This window comes from Dreissena polymorpha, chromosome 9 (genome assembly GCF_020536995.1).
Source record: "Dreissena polymorpha isolate Duluth1 chromosome 9, UMN_Dpol_1.0, whole genome shotgun sequence".
Taxonomy (NCBI): Eukaryota; Metazoa; Mollusca; class Bivalvia; order Myida; family Dreissenidae; genus Dreissena; species Dreissena polymorpha.
The window spans coordinates 10,104,971-10,131,882 of record NC_068363.1 but is presented as its reverse complement, the minus strand read 5'-3'; the positions used below and the strand labels follow the sequence as shown (position 1 = coordinate 10,131,882).

Below are 26,912 nucleotides of genomic sequence, written 5' to 3'. Positions count from 1 at the left end.
AAATAGCAGGCCAGATACCAGATGAAAGGGCAGGGACTGACCGCCGCCCCACCATTGAAACCGCTTCACAAAGCTTCAAACATGGCCTTCATATTGCCAAGATAAACTGTCTGACCCAGTTTCTTCAAGGCAGTCATAAATACAGCTTCTAGATTTGTAATAAGCTTCTTTTTTTTAATCGATCAAGTGACATAGTTTTGGGTTGCACTTGACCCAGATTCAGACTTGGCATAGATATGTTAAAGATAAATATTCTGGCAAATGTCAATAAGCTTGAGTAACAAATGTGGCCTCTAGAGTGGTAACAAGTTTTTTTTCCAGATCTGACCAGTGACAAAGCGTTGGGTCGCACATGACCCAGATACAAACAGGGCCCATTTTGTCAAGATATGCATTCTGACCGTGTTTCATGAAAATTGAGTTATAAATGTGGCTTCTAGAGCGGTTACACGGTTTTTCTAATGTTAAACATCGTGACCTAGTTTTCGAAGGCTCATGACCCAGATTCAAACTCAGCCTAGACATTGTCAAGATAAATATTCTGACCATGTTTCATCACGATTGAGTTATAACTGTGGCTTCTAGAGCAATAACAAGGTTTTTCTACGGTTAAACATCGTGACCTAGTTTTCGAAGGCTCATGACCCAGATTCAAACTCAGCCTAGACATTGTCAAGATAAACATTCTGACCATGTTTTATCAAGGTTGAGTTAGAACTGTGACATTGTCAAGATAAATATTCTGAACAAGTTTCATCAAGATTGAGATGACTTGACCCGCTGTTCTTGCCCTTGTTTTCATAGGCACATGACCCAGATTCAAACTAGGCTTGGATAATTTTGACAAAGTTTCTTTTATATCGAGTCATAAATGTGGCTTCTGTAGTTGTTTACAAGGTTTTAATAAGATTTTACCTGGCGACCTAGTTTTTGGATGCATGTGAACCAAATTTGATCTCGGCCTAGATATTGTCAAGATCAACATTCTAACCAAGTTTCATCAACATGAGAAATGAAAAGGTTACCCTTTATAGTGGTAACAAGCTAGCAGTAGACGTTCTTTTATGGGGGGCAGGAGGCAAAGGGAGGGAGAAGGGGGTAGAGTTGACATTTAAGATCTGTAAAAATAATTATTATTTTCATTATTTTTTCTACAAAAAGAGTGAAAAATGTGTTTTCGTTCAAATGGTCCTACTGCGATGCCTTTATTTTGCCACCAATCCGTTGCAATTAGGGACTAAACTTTGAGTAACATAAATAACAAAAAAAACACATTTATTATGTGTCTCAAAAAAAGAATATGCATATTCAATACAGCAGTGCTTCAAAAGGAACGAATACAGTATATAACACAACCTCCTTCTGCCTTTGGCCATCTTCATAGTTAAATAATGGTCCAACCAAAAGAAGTCTTCAACATGTCTTCCTGCACCCACCAAGCGCAGGCTAGAAGTAAATCAATGTAGCCCATCTTAATAAGAATTGCACAACTTTAAAAGGACATCCAAATTCACCTCCCATATAACTGGCATGACTACATCTCTACGCCCCCAACATAGAGAGCACTTCAGGCCACCTAAAGTACATATTCAACAATAACTGCTTTATATCTCATCACACGTTCAAACCTTATGATTTTGGTCTGGACTATCGGAAGCACTTCTGAACAAGGTTTTGCCCATATAAGGGATGAACAGTGACAAAGTTTTTATAAGGAGTCCGTGACTTTTCCTATCAAATAAGTGTTCCTATCTATGGAAACATTTTTGAGTAAAAACAATAAACCAGCACATAATGACTGATAATGTTGACTTGTGTTTCTGAAAAATATAGAATCCCCTAGGAAGCCATTACGGCATAATGCAGTCAGTATGAATGAAAATAAAAAGGGTGTGACATTATTAATTGTTTTATATTATACCAACAAACAACATTTATAAGTAATTTGACTAAAACAAGACTATTGCCAAGCAATATATGTCCACTACCGGCTCCACCATTATCAGAAATTCCACCATTGTTCGATTTGTTTATTTATTTTTTGTTGTTGCCATAGCAACCAGAATTTAAAATTTGAAGTAGGAACAAAATGAAATGACATGCATAATGTCCATATTGCCATCTATCCATTTTTCAAGTTTCATGAAAAATATTAAGAACTTTTAAAGTTATCACAGAATCCAGACAACAACCATTTAGGCAGTATTCCTAGTCTATTTGTGGCCATAGCAACCAGTATTTTTGACATAGGAACAAAATGAAATGACATGCATAATGTCCATATTGCCATCTATCCATTTTCAAGTTTCATGAAAAAATATTAAGAAGTTATAGCAGGATCCAGAAAAGTGTGACAGACTCACAGACAGACAGACAGACACACAGAGCGAAAACCATAAGTCCCCTCCATTGAAACCGGTAGGGGACAACAAAATGTTAAATCATAATAAGTGTAATAAAAGCGCATTTAACTGTCGTAAGTAGTATAAAAATCTCAGTAATCTTTCCAAATCATTTTATCTGAGTTGTATAAGTCAGTTCTTTATATCTCTATTAGTCACATTCAGATGCCGTTGGCTAAACAAATCCCTATGCAATAATTGTCAACAATAATGAAAGCTTATGTTCAACAAATAATAAGGGACATCACAATGGTAGACAATAGCTTGAACCAAAAACAAGCATTACAGCTGTGAATTTATTCATTCAGGTACGCATTAAATGTTTAAAGGGGCCTTTTCACAGATTTTGGCATGTTTTGAAGTTTGTCATTAAATTCTTTATATTGATAAATGTAAACATTAAATTTTAAAAGCTCAAGTAAAAAATCAAATATAAAATTTAAAAAAGGAAAAAAAAGTAGCCTGCAGCAGGGCTCGAACCAGTGACCCCCGGAAACCTGAAGTAAAAACGCATTAGCCAACTGAGCTATCCTTCCAAGCATTCATAAGGTGCATATTTTATACGTTATATAAGCAATCTTCGTAGTTTCACAAATTTAAACGACAAGAACAGAACTCTCCAAATAATTCAATTGTTTAAACGAAAATTTGCGAATCTGAAACAACTTTTTTCAATTTTGTCAATTTACCAAACCGTGAAAAGATCCCTTTAATGCCAATGTAAAAGCAATATGTTCAATCATACAAGTATTAAACAAATGCTACATATGTTTGTAATAACTCATTGTTTAACCCTTGTTTACCTTTTTAAAAAAAGCACCACGCAGTTTGTTTACTTTTTAAAACAAAGCAGTGCACACAGTTAGGTTTTGAGCACATTTGGAATTTTCTTGAATTATATAGCATCTTTTAGATGTATATGTATTTAATAATGGTTCTATGTTCTATGTTAACAGTCACAAATTTCATGGTTTCCCTGAACAATACAATTAATTGTGAAACAAAGACTGGAGAAATCTACTGATATCTCTGTAACCAACACCACAACAGTCCAATTTGGGCAATAATTAACCCTATCAGGCCTTCTTCATTGAGCCAGTGATTTTGTTGGTCCTAATGATTGTCCACTTTCATGCAATATGGTCATTAATATAAACTTACGTCCATAGCCAAGGGCAATAACTCTGTATATGTGAAGAAGACCCGTCAGTATCAGAATTATTCATCAGATCTGATAACCATTTTTGTGAAAATAACCTGAGGTGGTCAATTAATATGAACGTTTTCCTGTTTTTTGTTACTTGCATGTGTGATAATTATCCTTAATTAGCAATTACCAACCTTTTAATCATTAATTACAAAACAGTATTGCTTTTAATTCACCAAAGTTTACATATGTTTATCCAAATAGGTGAAGATTCAAATTAAAACATTTAGTGCACATTTAGCTTCAATATTTTAATTTAGAAAACTATGTTAACGATATAATAAATTATAGAATAATAAACATGAAGATATTAAACTACTATTAATATAAAAACGCTGCAATTTCGGCACTGATTTGTTGAAATAGAAATTTATAAAGAAATGAGTTAGTCCAAAATTTTCTCAATTTAATATTTAAAGATCTGTAAATGCTCAAAATCAACGAATACTTTGTAAATAAAGTTAACCCATAAATAAATCAGTGTTCCTTGTAGCCAAAACTTCAATACTATATTTGATCTAGTTATAATGATTTAATGAGATACAAAATGCTCGCTTTTTTTTAATGACAATCATATTCCATTTGAATTTCCTGCAACAATATACAAACAATTACGAGCCATGCAAATTGGCTTTTGGCAGTGTCGGAAGCATGACAAAGTTCTCATGATTTTGAAGCGGCCCATTATATACTGGAGTTATAACAGTAGGTCACTTGACTAAAAGAACTGATGGATTTGATGACGGCAGCTGCAGATTTCTGGACTAGCTTGCATAAATTATGCAGTTTAACGCCAACCGAATGATTCCGATCCTGATTTGAGACCATCCGAAAAACCATTTAAACAATATGACATCTTGATTTTTATATGCTAAAAAGTTGCAGAATGTTTTATTTTGATGTTTTTACAAAATGTTAATTGTTTGTTTAAGTGTCTTCCTTTTGTTATTGTGTTACTAACCTTTGTATGGCACTGTTTGTTGTTGAAAGTTTTTATATAGCATTATAGTAATGGGCAGTGTTTATGGATCTTTAAAAGCAAACAATTCTATTATCAATGAAACTTAAAATAATTAGGTAAGTTTATAAACTGTTAAGAGTAAATGCATATATTTGGCCAATTGTGTTAACAAAGAAGTTCAAAACTTTTAAGATTTAAATATTAACTGACTGGAAATCAGCATTATTATGAAGTCCACTTCACTTATAAAAGATTCCCCAGCTATGAAAACAAACTCCAGCTGAAGTGTGTGAGAAACCATTTACCTGGAGACTAATCATACAACATCTACAATGGACAGAATTAACAGATTACAATGTCTGATATAATAACAATTACCATAATCCCTTTACTCAACCCTTTGAAGTGTTCATTATGAAGTTCTAATTGCTAGATAAAGCCCTCTTATTCAAACGCATTTGCAACAAAACAGTGGCTAACTGCAAAGAACACACTTCTTTAAATGTGTTTCATTTCGGATTAAACAGATTATTGGCTTCTAAGGTTAAATGAGTTAAACCCCACATTTATGTATATTTAAGGACTAAAAACAAACAAAATAATCTGGTAAATCTGTACAAACATGATATTAAAGGTAGATCTGATGTTACAAACAACTGATCAAGTTTGCATTTTATTTTCCACAGAAAAATACTGTTATTTCTCAACAAAATACTGACCCAAATAATGCAACTGAGATCTTTGCTTTCATTTTTTAATTTAAATTAATACACATAATAACTTGAATTGTATATAAAGCTGAAGGGTTGTCATTTTTCCAGTTTATTTTCTGGGTAGAACCAGTACTTGCTGTCTTGGGTATCAAACTAGTGACTCTCTGCCATGAGAATACTATATCCACTTCGCAACATTGACGTTACATATAAGTTTCAACAGGAGAACATTGTACTTTAAGTGTATCTCCAATCACAGGCTCACACACAGTCCAGACTTAAAAAGCAAACAAGTTTTTTTGTTAACTGATCAATAACTATTACTGTACATATCTAAAAAAAAAATAACACAAGAGATGTGTTTGTCAGAAACACAATGCCCGTGTATATCAGAGTTTATTTACAGGTCCTACCAGCCTCTTCACGTGGTCTTTGAGGTCCGACCTGCAAACACAATGCCCACTATTGCGCCGCTTTGAAATAAAATTTCAATATATCATTTGGCAGGTTTATAAATTATCTCCCTTTCAAAGCTTATTACTTCCCTTGGATTGCATTTTTTTACTTTTGACCTTGAAGGATGACCTTGACATTTCACCTACCAAAATGTGCAGCTCCACGAGAAGTAAGTAAGAGATTGAATGGAGAAATGAATTATTATTTTTCAATTTTTGACCTTTGGCCTTGAAGGATGACCTTGACCTTTCACCACTCAAAATGTGCAGCTCGACGAGATACACATGCATGCCAAATATGAAGTTGCTGTGTTCAATATTAAACAAGTTACGGCCAATGTTAAAGTTTTCGGACGGACGGAATATTTGACATTTGACCTTGAAGGATGACCTTCACCTTTCACCACTCAAAATGTTCAGCTCCAGGAGATACACATGCATGCCAACTATCAAGTTGCTATCTTCAATAGTGAAAAAGTTATGGCCAATGTTTAAGTTTTTGGATGGATGGAACAACACCATATATTAGACATTTGACCTTGACCTTCGCCTTTCACCACTCAAAATGTGCAGCTCCATGAGATGCACATGCATGCCAAATGTCAAGTTGCTATGTTAAATATTGAAAAAGTTATGACCATTAAAGTTTTCGGACAGACGGACTGACATACTGACTGACGGACAGTTCAACTGCTATATGCCACCCTACCGGGAGCATGAAAACAGGGTACAAGAGAATTGAATGACTTTTATAATAATAAATGAAAATTAATCAGATGTAAAGTATAACAAAATGTGGCTGTACCATTGGAATCAAATGAATATTACAGAATGATGAACCATTTAAAAAATATAATGCATAAAATAGTATTTCCATACTCATTAAAAACATCAAAAGCATTAGTCAATTAATGCAAATGAATAAGCAAAAACAAATAACATTGTTGTGCATTAAAGGGGCCTTTTCACAGATTTTGGTATGTTTTGAAGTTTTTCATTAAATACTTTATTCTGATTAAAGTAAACATAAATGTTAAAAGCTCCAGTAAAAAATCAAAAAATCAAATTTAAAAAAGGAAAAAAAAAGTAGCCCCCAGCAGGGCTCGAACCAGTGACCCCCCAAATCCTGAAGTAAAAATGCATTAGCCAACTGAGCTATCCTGCCAAGCCTACATGAGATGTGTATTTTATACCTTATATAAGCAATCTTCATAGTTTCACAAATTTAAACGACAACAACAGAACTCTCCAAATTATTCAATCATTTTGCGTTGCAACGCTTTATAGTTTTCAGGTTTTTGAATCGTCAAAAGATGCATATAATGGCTATGTTAGACCATGGCAAATGTTCAGTAATACAGTTTCCTCACAAATATCATAACTAAACCGAAAATTTGCGAATCAGAAACATTTTTTTTTTACAATTCTGTCAATTTACCAAACCGTGAAAAGATCCCTTTAAGTAAAAGAATTTCAATTATTAACACTACTTTATGTTTGTGTGTTAGGAGTGGAGAAGTTGGTGACAAAATCTGACCAATTAATCTCATAAATGCCTAGGACCTGATCAGGCGTTACATACACACCAAAAGGTGTTAAGTATCGCTCCAAATATCAGTAATAACGGTCAGATTACATGCAAGATCACATATTTTAAATAAACAGATTAATTACGCATTTCAAAAGGTTGTCAAAATATTTTAATCTGAATGTTATGAATTCGAAAATCAAACCTATTTTGCATGATAATTTGTAACATATAAAAATGCATTTATTTCAATACTCATAGAACTAGAACTAAAAAAGAAGTCAGGTGTGCGGTGACCAATCCGTGAACATGCATGTGATAGGTGAGAAACAGTAGCACTTATGCGCTAGTTGTACATTTGTTAAAGTTAAGCCAAGCTAGGAGTCATTCAAATGCCATTTATGAACACCAGAGACTTGCAGAATCATAAACAAAAAACTAATTAAAATTTATTTCAGCCAGTAAACAACTAACTTTTATAATAAACACACAACAGCAACATTGTGACTGCGAAGACATGTAGCAATCATTAATCATCACAAACAACACTAGCCAAAAATACTGCCCAGTGAGCCTGTCTGATTAACAGGTGCACCAGAACTATAAACAGAATAATTACAGAAACAGTAAACATGTACCATAACTATGGAGATACAAGTATCAGGAAACAGATAAGCTTAATTGTTTATTTGTTTGTTAATCATGTTAATCTTCCTATGCTAACAACTATTTGAGCCATGATCTAGGAAAATGGGGCTTACTGCACATGCGTTAAGTTTGTTCCAGATTACCGTAATTACTCTAAGTTTTCGGACACTAAAAAATAATAACAATATTCATGTTCGAAAATTAAGATACACAAAATATTTTAAAATAACAGGTGTCCGCCAATTTAGAGATAACAAGGGACAAAATTGTCACAAAACCAGGTTTTCATTGTGAAAAAAAAATCTGATAAAGGGAGAAAACTCAAACTGAACTTTTGAAATGACCAAAAAAAATTAACCCCCTTTGTAAGTTTTTTTTTTTTTTTTTTAATCTATTTTTAGTCGTGGCGACCTTGACATTGGAGATATTGACGTGATTCTTTCGTGGGACACACCGTCCCATGATGGTGAACAAATGTGCCAAATGATTTAAAATCTCACAATGAATGACATAGTTATGGCCAGGACAAGCTCATTTATGGCCATTTTTGACCTTTGAACTCAAAGTGTGACCTTGACCTTGGAGATATCGACGTAATTATTTCGCGCGACACACCGTCCAATGATGGTGAACAAATGTGCCAAATGATTTTAAAATCTGACGATGAACGACATAGTTATGGCTCGGACAAGCTCATTTATGGCCATTTTTGACCTTTGAACTCAAAGTGTGACCTTGACCTTGGAGATATCGACGTAATTATTTCGCGCGACACACCGTCCAATGATGGTGAACAAATGTGCCAAATGATTTTAAAATCTGACAATGAACGACATAGTTATGGCCCGGACAAGCTTATTCCGCCAGCCCGCCAGCCAGCCAGCCCGCCCGCATTCACCAATCTAATAACCAGTTTTTTCCTTCGGAAAACCTGGTTAAAAATTAAGGCATATGAAAATTATAATTATATTGAAATAAAAGCAATAAATCAATGAACAAATATTTTATTGTGATTTACTCTTCTTGTTCTGCTTAAAAAAAAACAACAACTCCACAGCTATGCTAACTCTTGCCTTAAATGATATGGAACAAAAAGGTAAAAACATAAAACATTCTGCTTCTTTAGTAGGATGCAACTGTTTCAAATGCTGTTAGGTGAATCCATTGTTGTCTACGGGAAGCATGTTTTTTTCCCCAATTATGCGAATGTAATGGTCTGTTGCCCTAACGCATGCATCTGCCAGGTTTTATTACCTTAATCCAGTTGTAAAAAAACATGATCGAAGTGTCACAAGATAAGCGAAAACAGGGCCAAGTCTGTAGAATAGCGCTGTAAAATATACTGTCCCAAAAATAAGAGACATTAATTATGGACGAAAACCAGAATGTCAGAAAATTAAGAGTCGCACAAATTAATAATTTTTGCTAAGACAGATGGTGTCGAATGACTTAAAGAAATTACGGTAGCCTGTGCAGTTTGTTTAAAATTCAGACTATTTCTCAAAATAGGGAACTAAGACTTATCTCAGCTAAGGCAATTCAGACTTGATCTCAACAAACAAACTTCTTACTTATCCTTAACTGAGGTGTAAATAATAATAACATTAATTCAGACCAGGATATTGCAATATAATTATTACAATGCAGTAAGTAGGTTGAAAATTTTAAGTCGGGCTAATGTAAAGGGTATCGAAATCAATTAGGATGATTATGTCCATATTTGGTCAAAACACAGTTAACCCTTTGCATGCTGGGAAATTTGTCGTCTGCTAAAATGTCGCCTGCTGAATTTCTAAAATTAGGATTTTCTTCTATTTTTTTCAAAGAATACTATCAGAATAGCAAACAGTTTGGATCCTGATGAGATGCCACGTTCTGTGGCGTCTCATCTGGATCCACACTGTTTGCAAAGGTCTTCAAAATTCGGTTCCAGCACTGAAAGGGTTTAACGCGAACTACCCTTCTTGTTCATTGACATTTTCCTCTCAAAAATATTATTCCAGTTAACGAAACAAGCATTTTATTCTAAATTTGTACAAATATCAACTCTAACAAAAGCAGTCTTCTTTCTTGTAAGTAGACTTAAATTGATTTCTGCAGAAAATTTAGTTCATTTGCAATTTAAATTAGTTAAGAAAAGCAAGGTTACTATGAAGAATTTCATATTTTCCGGACATATGGCACACACAAAGTGTGCAGTGACAACCTCCCAGCATGGCATTTGAAGAATGAAATATAAGACCAACTTAGTCTGTGAGAAAGCTGTAGATAGAACCATGGGACACCTTACAAGACAATCTTAACCTGCACGCTTCATTTAATCTTTTACAAACCTGCACACAACAGACAGTGCAAATATTTACAGACATGCTTGCTATGCAGCTATCTGATTCTATATTTTGACAGGGGAGGGGATTGTCTGGCACGATTAATCACTAGATCTGGAAATAGGTCATTGATACCATATTCCAATGCATGCTTTCTGACCTCCCACAGTTAAGGTTTAAATTTAAAGTACATGTATTCTACTGTAAGATTTTATAAGTAGCAGTAGTTTCTTTAAGCCCCCTGCATGTTGTTTAAACTTGTTCTTATCTTTCTTAAGGAAACACATTTTTATGGAAATTTGATAAGCTTAACAAAACATGCAACAACAGCATACTTTCTATTAGAAATAAAAGAAAAGATACAAATACCTGTAGACAATCTAAGGTCCACAAATAACATTTAGTGATAATTTAATGTTTAAATTACGGTGGCATAGAGGTGACATTCACTTCTTTTTTTTTTAAATTGCTCTCCTCTTTTTTTCTATCTCGTGGCCACGAGTAGTTATGTTGGGCCACGAGATAGAAAAAAGAGGAGTGCAAAACTAAATAAAAGCGGCTTACAATAAAAAAAAGAGCGGTGCTTCTCTTTTTTTAAATTGCTCTCCTCTTTTTTCTATCTCGTGGCCACGAGTTAGCTATGTCGTGGCCACGAGATAGAAAAAAAGAGGACCCCTTGGAAATGTTGTTCTGCAGTTCACGCATAATTTGTGAACTGTTCATGAACTGTTCGTGAACTGAGTTCATGAATTGTTCACGAATAGTCAGTGAACAGAAAATGAGCCATGTCTGTGAAATGTTCTTGAAATTTTAGTTCATGAACTGTTCATGAACACTAATGGCATGAAGTGTTCATGAAATATTCTTGAAACCTAATGGCATGAAGTGTTCATGAACTATTCTTGAACCCTTATGGCATGAAGTGTTCATGAACTATTCTTGAACCATTATGGCATGAAATGTTCATGAACTATTCATGAACACCAATGGCATGAAGTGTTCTTGAACAGTTCATGAACAACACAATTCTTGAAAAATTCTTCATGGTTTTGCTGTTCGTGAACAGTTCTTGAACATTTTTCTTTTATTTTTCAATAGCTCATTTTCTGTTCATGGACTGTCAGTGAATAGTTCATGAACCATAGTTCTTCAAGAGTTCATGAACTGAGGTGGCATGAAGTGGTCATGAACTATTCATGAACAAGAATTTGTCAATTTATGCAAAGGTTATCATAAGTGTTACCAAAGCTCAACAAACAGGTCAGGGTTAGAAGAAACAAGTCTTGGTTTTAGCACTTAACATATCGATAGCAACATATAACAATTATTTAAATATAACACTAATAACTGAGATACAAGTGGTTTGATAATACTCTTTAAATTTCATAATACAACTTTGCACTATATGTTCATGAATAATTCATGTATTGAAAAGATTATGAAAAGTCTCATTTCCAGTTCAAGAATCATTTACTAATCAATGATTTCCCTGACATATTTACACTTACAGTGCCAAAGAACTTGAAATGGAACGAATGGCTGATCAGTTCAGCCGGTAATTTATTAAAGACTTACATTTTCAAATATAACATAAACCATGTGCCTTCCGTTTCAACTTCCTGTGCACACAATATTCTTCCTTTGTAAAAACAGCAATGCAATGTACATGTTTGAGTTCTTGATATCATCTTAAACTGTTCTTGAAATAAGATGTCCTTAAAACGTTCTTAAACTTGTCTTTTAAGTCTTCCAAGAACAATCACAGATCCTTTTAAGAACATATTGGATTCTTAAAAAGTCCATCATATGTTCAAAAACATTGTGTAGACCTGTTTAAGAACATCAGAAGGAAACATGTTGTTCAAAAAAGTTCTTAAAGTGTTCAAGAATAGTTTAAGAATAATTCAAGAACAGGAAAGGTCCTTAAAAAGTTATTGAACTGTTCCTGAAGGCAGTTCTTGAACAGTTCTTGTACAAATGTTCTTAAAATTCTCTAGAACAGGTCAAGAACTCTTACTTACAGTGGTGAAAATACTATGCATATTCATACTATTTTCACAGGTTTCACAAATCTACAAGATTAGTATGCTAGACATTTCAATATTACTTTCAAAAATATTTATGAAACATCTAGCACAAAGGAATTCATGAATTATTCATGATGGATCCTCAAAGTCTGTCTCAGAAAAGTCATCAGAAATAATTGTTCATTAAATGTTCATTACTAAGTATTTATGGTTAGATGAAGATCTGTTCATGAACTTTGAAGTGTTCAACAAAAATTCATATACTGTTCATGAACGTGTCTTAAGAACAGTTCATGTCCAAAAGTTCATGAACCAAGATCAGGAACTTTTTGAGAATGGTTCATGAACAATTCCTGATTGGCTTGAAGTGTTCATGAAATCATGAACAACATTTCGCCAAGGGAGTGCAAAACTAAGTAAAAGAGGCCTACAGTTAAAAAAAGAGCGGTGCAGTAAATAAAGGCAGAGTGCATTAAACAAAAGAGGAGAGAATTTTCGCTATCTCGAGATCCCGAGTTAGTCAGCCAATCAAATTTTGCGTAACGTGTAAATATTCTGTACGCATAAATATAGCTGGTCAAAAGCAGGCAAGGCTCTGATATAACATAATTCATACTACTATTAGTACTACTATTACTGCTACTACTACTGCTGCTGTTGTTGTTGTTGCTGCTGTTACTACTACTACTACTACTACTACTTCTACTACTACTACTACTACTACTACTACTACTACTACTACTACTACTACTACTACTACTACTACTACTACTGCTACTACTTTTACAACTACTACTACTACTACTACTACTACTACTACTACTACTACTACTACTACTACTACTACTACTACTACTACTACTGCTACCACTACTACTACTACTATTACTACTATCGCTACTGCCGTTACTGCTCCTCCTCCTCCTCCTCCTACTACTACTGCTACTGCTGCTGTTGCTAGTAGTAGCAGTAGTAGTAGTAGTAGTAGTAGTAGTAGTAGTAGTAGTAGTAGTAGTAGTAGTAGTAGTAGTCGTCTTCGTCGAAGTAGTAGTCGTCGTCCGTTTGTCGTCGTCCAGTCATCGGTCGGTCGTCCGTGGGTCGTCTATGGGTCGTCCATCGTCTGTCTGTCGGTCGTCCGTCTGTCGTCCTCCGGTCATGGTCCGTCGGTCGTCCATCCGGCGGCGTCCTTCGATCATCTGTTGGTCGTCCCTCGTCCAAACATCGGTCGTCCTCCGGTCGTGGTCCGTCAATTGTCCATCCGACGTCGTCCGTTGTTCCTCCCTCGTCCAAACATCGGTCGTCCGTCGGTCGTCCTCCGGTCATGGTCCGTCGGTTGTCCATCCGTGTCGTCCGTCTGTCTTCCCTCTTCCAAACATCGGTCGTCAGTTGGTCGTCCATCAGTCGTCGTCAATCGTCCGTCGGTCGGTCATCAGTCTTTCGTTGGTCGTCCATTGTCGTCCGTCGTAGTCGTTGTCGAAGTAGTAGTAGTAGTAGTTGTAGTAGTAAAATTAGTAGTTGTAGTAGTAGTAATAGTAGTAGTAGTAGTAGTTGTAGTAGTAGTAGTAGTAGTAGTAGTAGTAGTAGAAGTAGTAGTAGTAGTAGTCATAGTAGTAGTAGTAGACTAGTAGTAGGTAGTAGTAGTAGTAGTAGTAGTAGTAGTAGTAGTAGAAGTAGTAGTAGCAGTAGTAGTAGTAGTAGAAGTAGTAGTAGTAGTAGTAGTAGTAGTAGTAGTAGTAGTAGTAGTAGTAGTAGTAGTAGTAGTAGTAGTAGTAGTAGTAGTAGTAGTAGTAGTAGTAGTAGTAGTAGTAGTAGTAGTAGTAGTAGTAGTAGTAGTAGTAGTAGTAGTAGTAGTAGTAGTAGTAGTAGTAGTTGTAGTAGTAGAAGTAGTAGTAGTAGTAGTAGTATCAGCATTAGCAACAACAACAGCAACAGTAGGAGTAGTAGTAATAGTAGTATGTTATGTTATATCACAGCATTGCTTTTGGGACGTTTTCATTGGCTGATTAATTTGAGGGATCAAGATAGTATTTGATTGGCTGACTAACTCGTGGCCACTAGTTAGCTAAGTCAGGATATCGAGATCTCGAAATTCTCTCCTCTTTTGTTTAATGCACCCTTCCGTTATTTACTGCACCACTCTTTTTTTAATTGCACTCCTCTTTTATTTAGTTTTGCACTCCTCTTTTTTCTATCTCGTGGCCACGACATAGCTATCTCGAGATCCCGACTTAGCTAACTCGTGGCCACGAGATAGAAAAAAGAGGAGTGCAATTTAAAAAAAAAGGAGTGGATGTCACCTCTATGCCACCGTATTAAATAGATACAAATAGGATTATTTTTGTAATATGTTTCAAAACAATGCCACTGAAATATATTTAATAAAATACAACTTTACTTCATTTAGCTATTACACCTATGTTGCTCTTACAACAGATTTCGGAAAATGCTCAATAATTTGAGTTATGTATGGTAATGAATATAAATGGTTATGCAATCAACTATATGGTTTGTCTACAATGTGAGGCAAACAATATTTTTTTTAAAGGGAGACAACAAAGACTATTTTTTACCTTAGATCTGTATAGTTGTGCCCCTTATATTAAATAAACCGGCTGTTGGCTCTCATTTTAGGATAATGTTTGAACACTGTTGCAAAGTATTTCATCATAGATCCCATACCATGAGATCAAGCTAGCATGTTAAATATTAAAGCCCAAGACAGGCATTACATCAGCCAATACAATAAAATGACTAGGATAAACAACTTAAATTCAAAACTTTCAAAGGATTGACAAGAGAAGCAAAGACTAGGAAGCCCACAAACCAACTCTATCCAGGTTGACAGTTAGAAAAAATGACAGAGACGCAAAATAAAATGTATGTATACATTATGTTCACTTTTTTTTTTAAAAATGTGTGTATTACTGACGTGTACGAGTACCATTTATTTTGTATTGCTGCACATTATTGTACGTACACTTGGAGACTTTTCTAACGCATCACTTAATCATATCAATATAGCTCCCTTCTTTTTGAACGGCTTGTACTGAAATTTGGACTAAGAATAATTCAACACATATCTGATAATTCCTAAAAAGTTAATTGAAATTGAAAAACAACAAAATATAAAACTTAACAAATTAAAAACGTCACTTCAAAAGTCAAATTCGCAAACTCATACAACGTTAAATATAAATAACAATATCAAAAGTAAACCACATAAACTTACATGTCTTAATAACTGACCGGCTTGCAACATTCAGATTGAGCCGTTTCGCTCCTGAATATTCATACGAGCCATATTGTTTTTCTTTAATTAATGTTATGTATTTCTTGTGCAAAAACTTACCTAGAATTATGAAGTTGAAATTAAATTGGAAAAACATGTATATCCCCTTTAACTACACTTGGTTATTTTTCTAACGCAATACTGTTAAAACTTTCGTAAATCTCAGCAATTAGTAAATATTTTTATTTAAAATTGCACATGTGATCATTTGACTACAATATGTGCAAGCTAACGATAAAATCATTTATCCATGATGATCGGACGCTTTAGCAAGCGGGAAAGGTAGCCTGTAAAATGCAAAGTGTGCGATTGCGCTCCTGAATATTCATACAAGCTATATTGTTTTGTAAATTAATTTTACGGTTTCTTTGTGTTATAAAGAGCCCACCTAAAATAATTAAATTGAAATAAAACTAAAATCTGGTTTCAACATTTTCACGTGCAAAAATATGGAACCACACCTACCCCACGTGCTAAAGCGTCTAATTGTCACAGATGAATGATTTTATCGTGAGCTTGCAGAGAATGTAGTCAAATGATGGTATGTACAATTTTAAATCAATATCTTCACTCATAACTGAGATATTCAAGTTTTAATAATGATGCGTTAGAAAAGTCCACAAGTGTACATGTATATGTGTACCATCATATAAAAAGAACTTACATATTGCAATTCTGTTTCACAACAGATACTCATAATGTTGTCACTAAAAGCTCTTTTATAACAGTAAAACCACTAACATAAAATATCTACTACTAGTTAGTACAAATGCAAAATAAATCAAATCAAACAGAACAATGATGTTTTATTACTTTAGTAATTGATCCATCTCTGTTCTTTGATTCATTATTTTATTTGCGCACTTTTTTGTTTTCTTATGACACATGTACTTTTGACCATGTAACATAGAGCTTTACAAAATCACGTTATCTTCACGAACATGTAATGTAAATAACAAAACAGGGAAAGACCATTAATAATGTTGTAAGAACTTTAGGTCCAATTTTTTTTTCAAAATAGATGTATTTCTTTGTATATTTTGTACTTGTGTCAACTGTACATGCGATTATTTTGGATATGAAATATGTTTAAATAAATGTGCCTTGAAAAAGGGCCAATTTAAATAGTATATATTGTTGATTATTGTTAACTAAAAAATTCTTTTCAAATGTAAAAACAATATTGATTAATTACATGGGTTGTTTAAACTCTAAGCTATTTTTCGGACTGACTAATTGCATTCTTGAACGCATGGTTGCGCAATTCACACTATTTTTCCAAGGATTGCGCACATTTCCAGCATGTGTGCGAGAAAATTCGTGCTCTAAATATTCATGAGTACTTTTTAAAGATCAAAGCAATATTGACTTCCAACGAAAATTGTGAGAACAGATTAACCATCTTTTGCCAATAACATGTATATCTTTAAGCACGTCGTTGTGTTGGACAGTCAATATTGGCCAATCAGAGCGCACGCTTTGAATGAGCTAAAGAAATCATGCAGACAACACATGACATAATTGCCATAAGTGGATTAAGTGCGTTGTTTTGTGGCAGTTTGTTGGCTTTGTTACTCGACATTTGCAAGGCAGGAAAATATGTTCAACCACAGTAAAAATCTTCCCTGGTTTTGAAAAGCAGCAAAGATTGCCCATAATAAAATAGAAAAGTAGCTCAATGTGTGCTCTTCACTGCCTGCAGTTACAAGATAAATTGTTTAAAAAATAAATCACATCCATAAACATAAAGTGAAAGTTTGCAGCCCAGCACACTATTATTATTCATCCATTTGTCAAACCTCAATCCAGCTCTTCATTTACATTTAGTTACTTTACTTATTTCAGCTGTGGTGTAGTGGCTATGTTGTCCACCTAGCAACCGTGAGGTCATGGGTTTGATCCCCACCGTGGGAGCGTTCTTTAGATATCTCCGAGTCTCAAAGTAACCAAGTACTGGTTCTAGTTCCAAGAAACGCACTCGAAAGCATTTCATGTCAGCCTTAGGCCTTTGATGCAATCAAGCTAAAAATAAATAGGTGTAAACTTAACTTAATTAACAAAACCCTTGCAACCTGGGTGACGTGAAACGGAATTTAGGATAGTGAAAATCCTGTTATGTCTAGTAGGGCTATTGAAATTGTCACCGGTTATTATTAACTTCATGGACTGTTAATTGGATTATAACAAGTATTGTCAAGACTAGTAGTACTTGTCATTCGATAAACTCATAAAGTCAGGGCCTCAGATTATTTAAACCTCACAGTGCTTTGATGAATATTTTGCTCTCTTTACCTAGTGTTTTTATTTACATTACATTTGAAATACAGTTTCTATGCTATTATGTAATTCTTAATCAAACGTCTAGGACAAAATTGCGTTACTTAAACGTGGAAAGCCTTACGCTACCTGTCTCTAAAAAATCATTCGACCATCTTACCAACATCCCGGACTAAATACACCGACCCAAATTATCTTTACACCGTTTTGACCATTTGGCGGAACACGTGTTGGCAAAATGGCGGATGCCGGTGAAAAATTGAGCAAAAGGTAGACAAAAACGAATTTTTCACTGAAGTGTTCAAGAAGAAGATCATTTCGTGATTACTTATTTAAAGAATACTGACCTGCAATCGCGGGTTGATACATTTATTGAGTTAACCGTTGTCGTTGTGGTTTCCTTAGTTATAATAGTCATGATGATGCAATTTTTAGCAATGCCAATGCGACTGTTGATAAAACACAATGTAAATATATATTTCAGTGTTTAATTGTATTATTTTACGCAGATTCATAGTAATTATGGCACTACATAAAGCAAGGTTCCTATGGACATACTGTTTTCAAAGACATCTTATCAAGCTGTGTGCTAAGAATGTGTTCATTCGAAAAAATCTCTTGTCTGACATGTTAAAAGTACAGCAATCCAGTTACACATCGGACACCAGCAACCATAAAGGGTAAGGTTCTAAAATGCTGACTTTGTGGTTCATATGTAAAACATTGTGCGGTCTTCTTAAAATTAATAACATAATAATGCGTTCTAATACATTGTATTAATGTTTATTTTTATGAGCTACAGTACAGAGTATGACCATATTCAGTCAATCCAAACTTGGGTTCATTCCAAGCATTAAGAACCACACAGTGTTTTAAAACCTACCAGTTATGTGTTTATGAATATTTTGTTCGTATAAACATGTAATTTCCTGATTCCAGGGAAAAATATGTGATTTTTTTCTAGCTAAAACGTCAGCAAACATGTTTTATAGATGAAATTACCAAAATCATATTCTGAATCTGTGCTGAAAATTCTTATCAAGCCGTCAAGGTCCATTCCAAATTATTCAAATTAAACTATCGTCATGTAATCTAACAAAATTGGCGGCAAAAGTATACATTTTATGCTAATTAGATACATATTCTGGTATTGCTTGATGCATTTGATTATTTCCATACATGCCAGACGTCCCGATCTCAGTGGGACAGTCCCGCTTTTGGGCTCTTTGTCCCGGCATCCCGATATGAGACGATTTGTCCCGACATTTGTTAAAAACAATGTAAGGTCTATAAGTTCACTATAAAATTCGCTTTTCAAACTCTTTCTGGCAAAAACTTACCATCGCTAATCCCTTTATTGCCCCCAATTAATAACCCTCTGCTACTACTTGAGTGCACCAGTGTTGTTTTTGACACCTTATCAGCGATTTATCTGCAACTTATTGATATAATCAGCATTCACACCATGGTGTTTTTATGGTCACTAATTGCTATCGAAAGATGTATCGTACAGCAATAAACGCCACCTGCGTTTGTATTTCATTGCCCAATCAAGTCTATTATCCTGTGTATTATACAACCTAAGGTTATAAAACCTGTCAAAACACTGATTTTGTACATCAAACAAATTGAATGCTGACCAACACACATTGATGTTTCTCACAAATTAACTTTCGTTTTCGACTGATTTTCAGAAAATAGGTTGTACATATTGCATCAATCTAAATTTAGAGTTTATTTACGATTGGTTGAATAAGAACAGTGCTCGATGCGCTCACATCGTGTCACACGAGTTACATATCGTCTACTGAATGTAATAACTAGGGTAACTGACATTTTGTGAATTGTTCAGGAATGCATATTTTCTGACATTTTCTAAAATACAGTAAGAGCACTTACGTGGTTTTTTTGCATTCAAAATATTTGAGTGTTGAAATTATGGTAACTGGCCCTTTCTTAATTTTTTATTGTTTTAAAAAAGGCATATCAATTTTGGAGTTTTGTTTTGTGTTTCAAGTGTTATTATAATACTAATCAGAAAATTTGAGTACGAAAACATGTTTATTATTTGAATAAAACAGTTTTTTGCTTCTCCTGAAAATGAACAAAATGTCAGTTACGCTACTTTTTACATTCAGAAAATCACATTTGTTCGTAATGTTAATTTCCAAAATTTGGTAAAAACACTATTTTTACCAAAAAGGTTTACTTAATATTTTAACAGTTGATGTATGTCACCTTAAACACAAAAATGGAAAAAAGTAAAAATGTATAAAAATGTCAGTTACATGACTTATTACATTCAGTAGACGATATGTTCAAGGGGTTATTCCTGTACCAATTGGATGTCAAATCAAGGCATATGGGGATACCCCACATTTCAGTTTATGGAGTGTGTTTACTTCCGGAAAATGGAGAACGTCTGTGTTCACGAAATTCTGAACACACATTTATCGTCAATATTGGGCAGATATTTAGAGTTTTTGTAAGTAATATACTGACTACTGACTAAAGAAAAGGTGGATTGATTGATCGTTTTAGGTGTCCTGCTTTTTGGTCAAATTTCCCTACAATTTTTTTATGGAAAGTCCCGATTTGAACCTGAAAAATTCTGGCATGTATGTTATTTCTATTCCTTTAATTTATATACTTCATTTCAAAAATTTGTTCTAAGATACCTGAAAGAACTTTCCTTTATAAATTTGAAGATAACTGCTTTATAAAGTGATATAAATTTGTCACCTCTGTGTTGAATACTTTGGATACTGGATTATCTGCAGTGAACAGGCCCAGGCAGTACTGCTCGATTGGTCATTGTCCGCTCGGGTACTACTTAAATGTACCCCGGGCATGGAAAATATGCTAAAACACACTCGGGAATTCCAACGCTAAATTGGTCATTGTCTGTTAATTTTTAGTTCGGCTGTTTTCGGAGAAAACCGGAGGTATTGTCATAGCCACCTTGTCCACCGTCCGCATCATGCTAAAACCTTAACACTGGCTCTTTAAAATCAGAATGCTTCCACCTACAATTTTGCAACTTTATAATTATGTAGCTGCACCTTGATGAGTTCTACATGCCACACCCATTTTTAGGTCAAAGGTCAAGGTCACTCACTGTGACCTCTAATATAAAACTGACAAGCTTTCATTTATTCAAAACTGCACCCACAGCAGAGCGTTGGCACCTTCTTTGCAGTGCTCTTGTTTTATAATTAATTACCGTCATATTTTGTCAATATTTTGTAAAATTGCCCCTATATTATCGAAACACATACTCAAAAAAGCATGTTGATGCAGGTTTTGTGCAACAAGAATTTTGTTTCTCATTCTGTACACAGGTGGTTAGCGTGTGGCTATGATATTAATTAGTGAAATTATCATTTTGAATGATGAATAATCATATTATAACGAAAAATCAACTTTTCTGGAGAAAAACAAATTCACTATCAAATATATATATAACAAGCAGGGATCATATTTTCCAGCAACATCAATCGGTCTGGATTAAAATGAGGAAAAAGTGTTCGAATATTTTTATCCGAAATTATGACAAATTACGTTAAAATATATACATGTACCATTGATTTTGCCATTCATGAAGAGGGTATAATAATGTACAAGTTAAATTGCCTTAAGCATTTTTTTTTAAACGGAACATACGAGCTTTCTCAATTGGTTTTATCATAAGCTATTTCATTGTTGTTTTGGTAACTGTTTTATCTGACTTTTCATCGTTGTCAATATAATTAATCTGTGTAAGTTTATTCCGATGTTTTAAATCATTGTCGACTCGATAATAGCTTACACACATGCATTGAATCTAACAAATGTCTGTGCGTAGGTTGGCTACGTGCAATAATAAAACCAAATAGTTGAAAAACAATTCGTGTACGTTATAGTTTGTTGTCGAATAAACCACGGCCGATAGTTAAGATGCGTAGGGATTAAATCACGAGTGATTAAAAACCATGCATCTTAACTTCCGGTCGTGGGTTATTCAACAACAAACAATAAAGTACACGAATTATTTTGATTCTAACACGATTTTTAGATTTATACAATGTATATGATTTTTCTTGTGTACTATTTTATGTGAAATTCCGCCCTTAAAAATAACTTTCGGCTGTTCTGTCAATCATAACCGCAACTTTCATTCATTTATTGCCGGATTATTACGCTGGTGGAAAATGTATCAGCATGTTTTGTTTAGTTACAGCGCGTGCTTTCAGTGTATAAGGTCCGCCCACAATTATTGCAGAATATCCGATTTTCTTCTTTGTTTATATGAAAGTTTACTGACTCTATCATGCATGAAATGCACAATTTCCACCAGGATAACATCGAGGTTTTAATCTCCGAAGTAACTGACAACGATTTTATCGTGGACGAGCACACATTACGGACCAATTAGTGTGCTAGGTATAAGCCAGTGAAATTATCAATTGATATTGACACAGAGTTATTTACGCTTGACTAATACACAACAGCGCGAATCTTCGTTGTTTGGGGTCATACGCTGATACTAGTCGGCTGACGTGCAATAGACTGGTCCTGACCGGTTTTGAGACTGCAGTGAATGGTTTATCACACCTAATCGAGATAAGAATGTAATTAGGGTATGTTAGCATGTACACTGCGTAATCGATTTCATGACATTGGAATTTTAGCAAACAGAATCGGACCGACTCTTTGGGATTTCAATTGGTCTTTCATGACCCCAATCGGTCTAGGGCCGACAAAACCGAAAAAAATATGATCCCTGATATCCAACTCAAAATCACCCGAAAACAGGGTGCATCGCTTTGAACAGCCATAACTTCATTAATTGTGCAGCGATTTTCACGACCTCGGTCTTATTCAACGCAGAAAATAATTTCCTTTCTGGAAATGTACATGTTTTGCAACCACCAGTGATTCCGTAGCCTGTTTTACGACATCTGATTTAGGGCGGGTAAAGTCTATATTTGCGGGGGATGTTTTAGTATATTTTCCGTACCTGGGGTACATTTTGGTTTACTTAAGAGTACCTATGGTACGTTTAAGTAGTACCCAAGCCTACAATGACCAATTGAGCGTCAGTTCTATAAAACCTGTTGGAGGTAGTTTTCGTAGCTTGTTGATTTAATGTTTTTTTCTCATTTGAATTATTTAATTGCTTTTTAACTAAAACAAGTTTACCGATAAACAGTAAATTGATCATAAAAAATCATTAAAATTAAATATCAGAAAAAGTTGTAAAGTTTGTTTTTAGCTCTACTGGCCGAAGGCCTGAAGAGCTTATGTCATGGCGTGGTTTCCGTCGTCCGTCCGTGCGTGCGTTAGACTTTTTCTTGTTTACGCGATAAAGTCCACAGTTTTCATCCGATTCTTTTCAAACTTGTTCAGTGTCTTTATATTAATGAGGACTCGAACCTTATAGAAAATGGGTTACATCAGAGTAAAAAGTCCAGAATTATGTCCCCTTGAATTTGAGAACATTGTGAAATAAGGCTTGTTTACGCAATAAAGTCCACAGTTTTCATCCAATTATTTCCCAACTTGCAGTGTCTTTATCTGAATGATGAGTCAAACCCTATTGAAAATGAGCAATATCGGAGTTATAAGTCCAGAATTATCTCCCCTTGAATTTGAGAAAAAAATGAAAATTCAGTTTTTAGCTCACCTGTCACGAAGTGACATGGCAGGTTTTTTTTTCCTTCTTTGTGACCCGCCGAAATCGGCCCTTTCCCCTCCGATTTTTTGTTCCCCTCAGCTGGTAAATTTTCCCCTAGATTTCATTTTCCCCTCCCAAAAAAAAAAAAAAAAAAAAATTTTTTTTTTTTTTTTTTTTTTAAACCTTTAAATATAAGTTAACCTGATCCAGTGTAGAAAATAGAAAAATATTGCATAATTAAATTTTCTGTTTCCTTGAATTTGTTTTTTGAAAACAGTAAAATATGCTTAATTGATTATTTAAGACTTCCCTTATTTACCCCTAAAATCCGGCGTTTAGTATGATTTTTTCCCCCAAAATCTGGCGTTTCGCACGATTTTTTTTCCCCTCAAAAAAGGTCAGGCCCTTTCCCCAAAATCAGATAAAAACCCATGCATGGTGAGCTTATGTGACCGTGTGATGTCCGGCGTCCGTTGTGCGTGTGTGCGTGCGTCCGTCAACAATTTGTTTGTGTAGACAGAAGAGGTCACAGTTTTCATCCAATCTTTATGAAATTTGGTCAGAATGTTTATCTTGATGAAATCTGGGTTGGGATTGTATTTGGGTCATCTGGGGTCAGAAACTAGGTCATGAGGTCAAATATTAGGAAAACCTTGTGTAGACAATAGAGGTCACAGTTTTCATCAGATCTTAATTTAATATTGTCAGAATGTTTGTCTTGTTAAAATTTGTCTTGGGATTGAATTTGGGTCATCTAGGGTCAAAAACTAGGTCACTTTGTCAAATTGAAAAAACAACTTTTGTAGACCGTAGAGGTCACAGTTTTCATCCAAACTTAATTAAATTTGGCCAGAATGTTAATCTTGATGAAATCTGGGTTGGGATTGTATTTGGGTCATCTGTGGTCGAATCATAGAAAAACTTTGTGTAGACAATAGAGGTCATAGTTTTCATCTGATCTTAATGAAGTATGGTCAGAATGTTTATCTTGATAATATCTGATTTTGGATCGTATATGGGTCATTTGGGGTCAAAAACTAGGTCACCGGGCCAATTCTTGTAAAACCTTGTGTAGATGAAAGAGGTCACAGTTTTCATCACGTCTTAATGACATTTTTTGGGAATGTATTAATTAATGAAATCCTTCTTGGGATTGTATATGGGTCTGATAGAATTTAAGTTGATGTAGCAAGGTTAGTCAGGTGAGCGATTCAGGGCCATCATGGCCCTCTTGTTTTATGTGATAAAGTCCATAATTTTCATCCAATTCTTGGCAAACTTGCACAGTGTCTTTGTATCAATGAGGACTCAAACCCTTTTTTAAAAAGAGCAATATCGAAGCAATAAGTCCAGAGCGACTTCCCCTTAAATATAAGAAAATTTTGAAATCCAGCTTGTTTACGCAATTAATTCTACAGTTTTCATCCAATTTTATTTCAAATTTGCACAGTATCTTTATATCAATGAGGACTTCAACCCTATTGAATATGAGCAGCATCAGAGAAATAAGTACACAATAATCTCCCCTTGAATTTGAGAAAATTCTCCTTGTTTGCGCGATTAAGTACACAGTTTCCATCTTATTCTTTCCAAACTTGCACAGTGTTTATAGCAGTAGAGCGATTCAGGCCCTCATGGGCCTCTTGTTGTATTTTACTCTCTTAGCTAGTATTACTGTTTCTTGTCCAGTGAACAGAAGAGAAGACAGAAGGAGGAAAAGAAGGCCAAGGAAAAGGCTGAGAAGTTGGCGGCACAAGCCAAAGAGGAGCAGGAAAAGACTGTAAAGACAAATGATGAAGATATTGATCCTAATGTATGTTGTATTCTTTGTGTCATTTATTCAAAGCACAGGGTCTTCCCCAGGCCATTTAAGCGCCCCTTGCCGGGGCGCTTGAATTTCGAAATCAGAGTCCCCGGGGCGCTTGAAATTTTCCGATCAGTGTATTCTTCAGTAAAAGAAAGTGGAGATTGTCCAAAAAAATCAAGGTTTCCCTATCAGTGTATCAATATTCCCTGTTTTAAAAGAGCACTCGGTACCTACTTTCACAAGTAATCGCCATAAACACCACATGGGGTAATGGATAATCCACTGATAAGAGAATAGCATGACGCGCGTATCGATTATTCTAGCCACATTACACGGTCATTTAAATGCTGACAAGGATGTATCTGGTAACTTTCCAGTCGTCAAACTGTGAAGTTCATCGTCCAATCGGTTACGCGAATGCTTATGAGGGCGGGGTTAACTATCGACCATTATTTTTGATTGACGTCGGGCATGAAGTAAGAGTTTATCGCAGCTTGATTAGCAAGAAGTTGTACCATTTGAGTAATATAAAACCGGTAATTAGTACAGTACAGAACATTAAAGACGGTTTCGGGCATCATCATCACACATTTTTACTGTAAACAAGTGTTACCTATGACTCATAATTAATATGAGAAATTAATTGCAAGTGGTAAACAATTAATTATTATAGCGAGTAAGTTGTGCAAATGACTCCCGGTTACAATTATGTGATAACAATTTATTTAATTCCAGTACATGTATATTTTAACATGTCCATTTATAGAACTGATTCACCTCGTTTTTCTGACATTTATTCGACACGTAATGCGCTTTAACAAATTTTCGTTGAATTAATTACGCACACTTGTAAATGTTTCGTCCGATAATTGATAGTTAGAAGACTGATGATGGCAACCGGCCGTGATCCTCGTGGACAACGTGAATTTCATGCATTATTCCGTCAAAACATTTATTCGACTTTTAAAGTGTTTAAACAAGTTATCGTTGAATTTATAACGCAACGGTTAATATTTGTTAAAATCTCAAATGGGAATAGTTAAATTTGTAATCCGAAACCCATTCCCGCAAGTCGATGTTAACGCGTTTTTAATCCGAAACACACTTCCGAGTGTAAATGTTACCGCGACATTAAATATTTTTGCTTCAAATTAGCAGTGCAAATTTATTTTGTGTCGAATCTTTTTCTGCATACAAATGGCGTGTATTGAGCATTTTAACAAGCACACAACAGGTCGGGATTGACGCATATTCAGAGGCAATATTTCATCAAATCTATAAATAGTCACTTAAAAAATGGCAAGGTTTGTGTTAAAGAAATAACTGAAAGCTTTTATCGTAAATATTTACTAGAAAGAGATTGATAACAAGGGAATAAACGGGATTATCGGGTAATAAATAGAAACTTGAAAAATAGTAAGTATACAGGAATAGAGTCGGGTTGAAACGGATGTATTGGGGAATCGTTCGAGGCGGGATTTTACTATCTGTGCGGAAAAGTTTTAAAACAATTAAACAATATAAAAAAATATTTTTAAATGACTGGGGGATTTTTTTTTAAGAGTCATAGCGCACCAAATGACGTCTTTTGACGCTGTTTTTCTTTGAGTTATAA

The 26,912-nt window shown here is 34.7% G+C and overlaps 2 protein-coding genes across 5 annotated transcripts in view; one reads left to right on the top strand and one right to left on the bottom strand.

Annotated features, from left to right (window-relative positions):
- Window positions 1-18,030, bottom strand: part of LOC127846556 (breast cancer anti-estrogen resistance protein 1-like) — an 80,587-nt gene extending 62,557 nt beyond the window's left edge. Inside the window, exon 1 of one of the 3 annotated variants that reach the window (XM_052377925.1) lies at window positions 17,995-18,030. In XM_052377925.1, the coding sequence (XP_052233885.1) occupies window positions 17,995-18,000 (6 nt within the window). In that variant the 5' untranslated portion in view covers window positions 18,001-18,030. Of the gene's footprint in view, window positions 1-1,356; window positions 1,431-17,994 lie in introns of those variants that run through there. The other 2 variants (XM_052377923.1, XM_052377922.1) reach the window with 2 other exon arrangements.
- The window catches only part of LOC127846564 (lysine--tRNA ligase-like), a 55,219-nt gene continuing 46,257 nt past the window's right edge, over window positions 17,951-26,912 (top strand). Inside the window, exons 1-2 of one of the 2 annotated variants that reach the window (XM_052377950.1) lie at window positions 17,951-18,104; window positions 25,180-25,303. In XM_052377950.1, the coding sequence (XP_052233910.1) occupies window positions 18,073-18,104; window positions 25,180-25,303 (156 nt within the window). In that variant the 5' untranslated portion in view covers window positions 17,951-18,072. Of the gene's footprint in view, window positions 18,105-18,264; window positions 18,515-25,179; window positions 25,304-26,912 lie in introns of those variants that run through there. The other variant, XM_052377949.1, reaches the window with a different exon arrangement.